This window comes from Acartia tonsa, chromosome 2, assembly GCF_053477335.1.
Source record: "Acartia tonsa isolate MP-2025a chromosome 2, ASM5347733v1, whole genome shotgun sequence".
NCBI classification, from domain to species: Eukaryota; Metazoa; Arthropoda; class Copepoda; order Calanoida; family Acartiidae; genus Acartia; species Acartia tonsa.
Window position 1 is genome coordinate 56882240 of NC_137261.1, and position 9659 is coordinate 56891898.

Sequence of the window (9659 nt, forward strand, 5' to 3'; positions counted from 1 at the left end):
TAAAACAGCCTATAACCATCACAGGATCTTTGTGAAATTTACCTAAATGTAGTAACTCAATCGGTTCAGCAGTTATTTACTTAGTATATTTGCGATAACTTTTATTTAATGAAATCTTCCAATTTTTAACATGTACAAAACGGCCTGCTTACTTGCTTCAAGATCCATGTCAGATCTATATAGGAAATAAATGTCTATAAACGAGCTCAAGTTTTCCAAGGAATATATGACTAAAACTCATAGTGCTCCAATAATCCATAATAAACTCTCATTGCCCAGAACGATAAGACTCATTATTTTACTTTATTAAAAATAAATTCCTTTTTTTTATTTCATGTAGCTATTTACCTTATATTGATGTATTTAATTTCTAATCATAAAAGAGAAAATTTAAATTTATAATATAATAAATTTAAGAAAACTCTGTTTTAAAAGAATTCGATTGTGGCGACATTTTGTGTGGTCAAATATTAAACTAAAATTGTAATCAGCATCATTAACCCTTTAGTGATGGTAATGTAAAGAAAAAAATATAATTTGAAAAATCTTTTTAAAATCATTTAAATTATTAAATATTTACTTTCTTTTAGATAGTAATGCCGGGTGAGGAAAATAGATTTATTGAGAAATAGATATGCATATAGTAAACTAGCTAATAGGGAGATAATTATATCGAGCCAACTCTAGTTAAGATATAAAGCTTCAGACAAAAAAAACTTCACAAAATTTTTGTGTTTCACGTATGAACACCGTATGGCCAATACTATTACACACTCCAAAGCACATAAATAAACGTGCCAGCTCTCTTTCTCTCTCTCTCTGCGTCATACACCATCCATCTGCGCGCGCGCGCGCTTTCTTGTGCGCGCGTTTGATGTGTCTGGATGGTATATAAAGAGTTGTTGTGCGGTTAAATCTTCACTGCAGCTCTGTCAACCACAGTGGGCGGTGAAATCTAATCAAAACCAAATCAACATGTACAAACTCGCTGTAAGTTTTTTTGAATTCATTGTTGTTTACCTTGATTTTAATTTAATATATTTTAGTCAATAATTTTTTTTTTGGGTGCAATATTTTGTCTTTAAGAATTTTCTAATATTTGTATAACTAAGCTCAAAATTGATTGTTGTGAAGCCTGTCTTTCCCTTTCACACCCATTCAAGAAGTACACCTCTCTTGCAAATCTCTGTGCACATCACTATTTTAAATCTTTAAAAATAAAAAAAATAAAAATTCTTATTTTTATTAACAAAATTGAGTGAATATTTTAATTATTGGGTTAATACAAATCTTTATATTAAATACAAACATAAATGTTTTTCATTAATTTATTCAATCATTCCACCAGCATTGCTAATTTTAAAATATTATCCTTGTGTCACAGCTTTATAATCAAATTAGTGTATGCGTCCCTAGCATCTAGGGACTCTATATTCAAAGGGATTTGTAAGGGCAGAAAAATAGCTTAAAACTATACATTGACATATTTAAAAAAAATGAAATACCCTGAAATTCATTCCAGGACCTTTTAGAAGCTTTACTGTAAAGGAGAAATAAATCTGGTTTAACGGTTAGCGAGATTCTTCGCTACAGACCAAAAAAGCTTACTACTTTATATTATAGGATAAGGATAATAACATTGAAATCTAACTCTTGTTTTTTTACAGGTTTTCTGCGCTGTCGTTGCCGCAGCTTACGCTGCCCCCGCCGCCGATGCCGAGGCTGACGCCGACGCCTACTACGGCTACGCCTACCCCGCTCTGTACAACGCCTACCCCAACTGGCCCGGCGTTGCCACCCCCTACTTCTCCTCCACCTGCTACGGCTGCCGTGGCAAGAGGTCTGCTGACGCTGACGCCGACGCTGATGCCTACTATGGTGTGTATGCCCCCTACTACTACGGCCGTTACTACGGATGGCCCGGTGTTGCCGGCCACCCCGGACACGCCACCAGCTTTGTTGCCAGATCTCCCCAGGGTATTGGCAAGAGGTCTGCTGACGCTGACGCCGACGCTGAGGCCCACTACGGCTACTACGGATACGGACACCGTGCCTACGGCTACGGATACCCCAGAGCTTACTATGGAGGATACTACGGATATCCCTACGGATACCACTGGTAATCAATCGGCCAGAAATCAAAATTGTTATATATGTTGATCTTTTTACCAAAAATGTTTAAAAATAAATTTTCTAAAAATTTGAATTTATAATTTTTTTTCTTGGCAATGTGCTTTTTGGCATTGTTTCATATTTAACACAAAGACTAAAATATATCCAACAGATAATTATAATCAAATTCAAAAGCGTAAATCTAAAAATAAATGGAACGGTACTCATTAAAAGAAAAAAAAAAGCAGATCAAAACAATTTAATAAACTTTATAATGGGATTATATAAATAAGTTCTTTGTCAGTAGCTTTAGATTTGAATAACTACTGAACCGATTTGGTTCTCCCCCTATTTTGTAAGTAGTAAGGTCTTTTTCTGTGTAGCTTAAAATCGCGATAAATTCTAAACCAATTGAGTTCTCGTTTTTAGGGAAGCTTCCGTGGGTTGTGGGTTATTTATACATAAAAGTAAAAGAATAGAGAGGGCATGAGCTGTGTATAAGTCTGTAAATTTAAAGACAGCTGAGTCCCTACAAAAGAACAGAAAGTAATTTGTTAGTTGACGAAAAGGTTATTTACCACTTGGGCCAGATAGTTCTCTGGATCATACTTTTATACTTATACTTATTAGTTATAGGCTTTTATATCTTTAGATTTAATTCTTGAGTTGATTTTATGCTCTTTTCATTTCCCTAATAATACAGAGTCCCAAGATAATAGGGGCGCAATTTATATCTTTATACTAAAGTAAAAGGATGTCTATTTGTCTGTGTGTGTGTTTGTACCGAAGGATCTAGCTAAAAAATAAAGAAAAAAAAAATACCCCCCTAAAAATCTTTCTTTTAAAATCTGAAATAATAAATTAGGTTATCAAATTCCTCCCCAAGTGCCCCTAGAGGCCTCTAGGGTCGAAGCCGCTGGTATATTATACAGGAAGAGGATTAGTTATTTCTCGTATCGTATTATAAACGGCTTTCCGCGGATATAGAATGTACAATTATAAGATTAAAACTAGTTTTTTTAGCCCCGAGGTGTTCCTATCCACCGCATTCGAATGAATACGAGAAAAGGATTTTAAATTACTCTTACTTACACATTTCTAATCTTATGTTATAAGCATTGTTTCCAAGAAATGGTTTTAGATTAATTAAACAAAAGGTATAAATTTCTTATGATTTCTAAAGTACTGTTTTTGTAGGAAAGCTATACTTTAATTTGGAATGTTTATTTAAACATGATTTTCTTTGCAACTATTTAAAATAGATGGCTGAATTATTTCAATGAATATTCCCTAAATTGATAAGCATTTAGTAATAAAGAGGTGCGTTGGTCTGTCAGAAATATATAAATATTAAAACATATCTGAAAGTTTTCGTGATTTTCAATTTTCCGGATGTCAATCCATAACTTATTTGAGCTTCGCTACTTAAGATTGCAGTGATCCTTGTTAATACGTTAATATATTTTGTTCCTCTAATTGTTGTGTAGGTGGTAGAAATAGATTTTTTTATACCAATTAAAATAAGAGTTATTCATTCATTTCATCTATAAGGGCTACACATAAAGGAAAAAAAACTCTCTCACTTATTCTCAATTTATTCTTAAAAATATGCTCGCTACGCACTTTGAGAGAAAGTTCCTATATTTCAGTTCATTTTGATTCCAATATAAAAATGTTAATCAGAAAGGTTCCTTTTAATTATAATATTTGTCATCATTTAGAAATGATTTCTTTGTTCAAGTGCCATTATGATTATTATGGCATCGTATTAAAGACAGCTTTCCACGGATATTAAAATGAAAAATTTTAAAGTTAAAGCCAGTTTTGTTAGCCCTGATGGACCGAAGGCCTGGGCCATCAAAAACTGGTATCAATTTTATGGTAATTATTTTAATAATCGTGAAAAATTGTCTGTCAATTAATTACGGAAATTAATCGGTTTCGAAGCCATACTGGAAAATATAAAATTAACATTTAGGGATATGTAAATATAAGAAGAAAATTTAAGTACCTATAGTCGAATGCAGAAAAAAATTGGGTAAGGGTAATTACCAACCCCCCGGCCCCCCCCCCCGGCACCCCTAAGGTAGGGGTAAATTTTAAATGGGGGGGGAGGGGGTAAAATGAAAAATATTTTAGGGTTGCCTATGGCAAATTCGTTTTACCCCCCCATCCCTTGGACGTCCTTGATGTTATGTGTTACTTTAGGTTAGATTATATAAAGTACAGGCTAGCCCCCTAGACTTAGTGCCTCCCGCAGGGATTGGACAAAGAAATAATAAGAACTTTGAAGGAAAAATATGAAACCGAAAAAAAGACGCTAACAAGTATAGAGTAACTTCGCTGTCAAAAGCTTAATACAAATTTTTAAAAGCTGTTTCTTTAGGGATTAGTGTAAAACACTATGGGGAGAAAGGGTTAAATAATTGTATTTCCCTATTGCAATGACCTTGTGTTGACTCTCAATTGGGTCTTTGAAAATCAACCATGGTAGCAGGAATATTAACACAGCCAAGTAGCAGAAAACAAATTGCTACCAGACTAAAAAGGTCATTGAAAAAAAGGGGGGGGGGGTATTTATCTGTATATACATTTATACTATTGATCTGTTCTATGAGGAAAGATAGATTGTTTGGTTGGCGTTTTCCTCTGCGGCTAGGCAGGCAAGGGGGCCGAGCGCTGCGGCTAGGCAGGCTAGGGAGCCGAGCGCTGCGGCCAGAGTTGTTCGTTGTCGGCGGGGGGAGTTTAGGTTTTATTAAAGGGGTAGTTTCATGAAATGCATTTGAACTTAATTTAGTGAACCGCATATTTTTTTCTAGTTAATGGGTTAAACCACATTTATTGCATATATCACAAAAAGACAATTTTCAAGTCTTGATATTTTAAAATCTACGTGGTAGAAAATTGAAATTCTTTTAAATATATGCCATATTAATGTAGTTTAGCCATTTAACCAGGATAAAATATGCGGTTCACTAAATTAAGTTCAAATGCATTTCACGAATCTACCCCTTTCATGATTTTTATTAATCTTGTATTGACAAAAAATAACTAATAATAATAAATTTTACTATCTAGACCAAAACATGAATACAGACAAAGAGAACTAGTTAACTGTGACAAAAATAAAGCTACTCTATAATTTACCTTGTCTGTTCGTTTGTCCATAACACTGTGGTGAAAATACAATTTTCTCGTCAGCAATTTAGAATTGACTGTTTATTTTTTAGCATCCAGTATACAACTTATTTAGACCCTCAGTCTGTTGGTCTTGGTCTTATAAATGCATGTATAATAAATTATATTTTTCTATAATACAAAGTAGCTTGATGTCTGTCCGTCTGTCTGTCCGTCCGTCCCTTAAGATCTCGGTAACCACTGAACCGATCGGATTCTACTCGTCAGGGAATATACCTACTGGTCCTGTGGTGGTTTTAGGCTATTTTCTTGGAGGGTGGGACACCCCTAACCCCTTCAAAAACCAAAAAATCCCCCCCCCCCCCAATTTTTTTCCTTTTTTAAGAATTTTTACGAATTTTGAAAATTTTGCGAATTCGCCATTTATTCGCGCAAATTTGCGATTCATTTGTATTTTTTTCTGTTGGGTAGGTAAGAATATTTTCGATTCCTTCGCATTTTTTCCGCTGGGTAGTCTTGGGGGCGTGGCAATGCCCCTAGAGGCTAGGGGCGAAGCCGCTAGTACATTATAAAGGTTTCGTGATTTTAATTTTTTATATATAATTAATATTTATTTCATTCTAAAAACCTAACACCTTTTCTAGAACTCACTTTGTCTGTTAGTCCTTCATTTGTGTTTTACTACTTATGGATGTTGTTATCCTTTTTTATATTCAATTATATAAATGAAGATTTATTTCAATAACTTTCAGTCAATGCGATTCATTTATGAATTAACTCATCATATTAAAATTGAAAAAGGTATTTTTTGACAAATGTAAATTCATGGTTATATTTTATGGTGGAAAGATGATATTATAATGAACCTCTGTTATGATCCAAATGTTTATGAATGGATTTATTATTACATGGATGTTACACCAGATTATCATGTACTCTAATAAAGTGAAACTTATAGCTGGCTAAAAAATATCCACCCTATTTACCCCATCCCCTCCCCTCCTACTAGAAAAATGAACTGGCCAATAATTGATTTATGTCCATATTAGCAACCTGAATTGACTACAATTTTTGCCTGTCATAATATCCACATATATTTTATATCCATTTTTTTATGGTACACTGATTCATACAATTTAAAACTTGATTACAATCAGAGTTTGGAAATGTATAAAAATAAAATATGATAAACATATTTTGGATTTTAGTATTTTATGTGCAAAAGTTGAAGGAATAGTTACATTACTTAAACATTGAATTGTATATTGTACACTGGAATTCAAAGATTTTTAAACATGTTCTTTTATTCGCTGCTTCAAAAACTTGTATAATATAATTATATACAAACAGCAAAAATAAATTTCCCATCGTTCTAAGAGATTTTGTGTTCATAGATGAAAATACAAGTAGCTTTTTTTGATTAGAAAAAAACGGAGTTTATAGAGTAGCTTCGCTACTAAAAATAAAATCTATAATAAAAAGTAGAACGATGTCTGTCTGTTTGTGTGTTTGTTTGTCTGTTTGTTTGTAGCGAAGGATCTCGCTAACCGCTGAACCGATCGGATTCTCCTTTACAGGGTAGCTTCTCATAAGTCCCGGGAAGGATTATAACTATTTTCTTGGGGGGTAGGACACCCCCAACCTCCCCAAAAATAAAAAATACCCCCCCCCTAAAAAAAAAATTTTCTTATTAAAACTAAAATTAAAACAGTTGGGTCTACTACCCGCCCCCCCCCCCAAAAAAAAAAATCCCCCCCCCCCCCAAATTTCTTTTATTTTTTCTTTTAAATCTTAAATATCAAAAATTTGTTTCATCAAACCTCTTGGGGCAAAGCCCCTAGAGGCCAGGGGCGAAGCCGCTAGTCCTAATATAACTCATGAATGCATCCATCTTTTTATCCATCTATTAATCTCTGAATACTTGTCTAACTTATGTATATCTTGCATGCTTTATTTAAGCTTTTTTTAGTAAGGTGTGGCTTTTTTTATAAGGAAAAAAGCTACTGTAGAAATTTTTTTTGTCAGTCCGTCAGACTGTCAGTATTTTAGGATTTATAAAAAAAGCCTAACAAAAGCTATTGGGAAAATGTGATTTTCTCGACTACTATTTAAGATAGACAGGTAAATTTTTTAATATTAATAGTTTCGACAACAACGAAATTTTTACCAATACCATATTGTCGAGTAATTCTTTGAAATTTTATGTTAACACAAGGTTTCCAAGATCAACATAGACTCAAGAAATAGGGCTATGAGATATTATCTCGCATTTTCTTATCTTTAAGAGCAAAACCATTCTATATTTCATTTTGTGTCCGTCTGTTAGTCCGTGAAGGAAATGTCAGTATGCCGTTCTTTTTTTTTTATAAAGATACACATTCACAAAGCACATCTGTTATACAAATTATTTTGTATGTATGTTAGTCTGTCGGTCAAGCTACAAAATACAGTTAAATATTGATTGAACTTATGTTCTAAAACTACTTTCGTCCGTTTGACCATCCTTTATTTGCAATTATGGATGTTGTGATGCTTGTTAGTAGCGAAGCTGCTCTTTAATTCCGAATGTCCGTCCGTCTGTCTGTCTGTCCGTCGGTCCGTAATTAACGAATTGGGGGAAACGTGATTTCTCGGCTCCTTTTCAGGATAGACAGCTGAAATTTTTTAGGGAAGATTCCTATGACATATGCCCACCTATTCTATACATTATTTTGTCCGTCTATCTGTTATTTGGGGTGCTAGATCGATGCCTAGATTTTCAAGTTTTCGTGATTTTCTCAACTGCTTTTCAAGATAGAGGGCTGAAATTGTCAGGGATTTATTAATTTTACATTCTACATATTTTCACCAAGTTTTATTACAATTTGTTTATTAATTGGGGTGCTAGATCGTCCTAGATTTTTAGGCTTTCGTGATTTTCTCGATTCCTATTCAGGATTGATTGCTGAAGTTATAAAGGATTGTATATGCTCATATTCTATATGTTTGTATGACACTGCTCTATAGTAAATTTTCTTTCATAATCTTTGAACTTCGCTATTTATGGATGTTGTCATCCTTGTTTACTTAAAAACCATAAATATAAAAGAAGAAAGTTTTTGCAAGATTGCAGGAACAAGACAATGGGCATTAAAATAATCTTTGATTAATTCTTGTGAGCCAAATACTACTTTTTGTAACTGGTTGATATTAAGGGGAAAAAAGTGTTTATTTAATTAATGTTCACTGTTGTCCTCTTCCTCCCTGCACAAAAACCAGTAAATTGATATATATCCCCAATGATAACACATTATTACCCCTTCTGTAGATTAAAACAAGTGGTTGAAACGTTTGAACACTCAACTTAATAAACCAACCAATCAAAATTCAAAACTTGGTAAATCAAAGAATAAGAAAAGTTTAAAACATTGGGGACTAATGTATTAAACAGCCCATTGTCCCCTCTCTCTCTCTCTCTGAATAAATCTACACGATTTTGCTTTAAGAAATATTCATTATTTTTCCTCAACGCCATTTATTTGGAACCAATGCCAGGTACATTCATGGATAAGACGATGAACGTAATATTGATGTGTACATTATTTAATAATTTAATGGTGGAAAAGATTGAACATTACTTTATTGAACCAACCATTAAAAAAAAGATTGGATGCCACTACAATTTACACTCCACTGTTCCCTTCTTCCCTGGAACCAATGCACATTGCACGTGCACGTTTCTTTTTGATTTCAGGGATACAGAGATAATCATATTAACGCACGAAAATTACACATTCTTATTTTCAATTTAATTCAAAATAATGGGGAGGGACTATGTGCTCGACCTAAAATTTTGAGGGAAACCCTACGAGAATATAATGTTGAAATTTAAAAATCCTATTCTTTATAGCATTGACATTTGATGCAAAAATACCAATTACAAATATGCTTGAAAAGCTCGAGGATAAAATATTAACAATTTTTCTTACATTCAAAAGTTGTCCAATGTTTATACAGACTTATTTTAACTCTATGTTAATGAATAAAAAAACACAAATCAGTACATACAAAAATTTGATATTTGAGCATTTTCAAATAGTAAGACAAACGTTTTATGCCTTTTTAAAATTTTCTGTCTGAATAAATTTAAGAGATGCAAGCTTAGAAATTCAAATATGGGGTCATATTTAGTATTTATCATGGTTTTTCCCCTATAGCAAAGATTGTGAAATTATTTTTTGAGAAAGTTTTTCTTTTCTGTTGCCATGACACATAGCGTAGCAGTTTTACAAAAATAAATTACGTAGTTTATGCATAACTAGCGGCTACACCCCTAGTGGCCTCTAGTGGCACTTTAAATGTTTAGTTTTTTGGTTCAAGTCTCTACGATACCTATCTACAGTGTGTTTTTTTTATGAGAACTTTTTTGA

At 33.3% G+C, this 9659-nt stretch overlaps 1 protein-coding gene across 1 annotated transcript; it reads left to right on the plus strand.

Moving 5' to 3' along the window:
- Positions 1–806: 806 nt before the first annotated feature.
- On the plus strand, positions 807–2206 carry LOC145312215 (uncharacterized). Its single transcript, XM_080151438.1, has 2 exons — positions 807–990; positions 1668–2206. The coding sequence occupies exons 1-2, from the start codon at positions 976–978 to the stop codon at positions 2121–2123; spliced, it is 471 nt and encodes a 156-aa protein (XP_080007564.1). The 5' UTR covers positions 807–975; the 3' UTR covers positions 2124–2206.
- The last annotated feature ends 7453 nt before the right edge of the window (positions 2207–9659 follow it).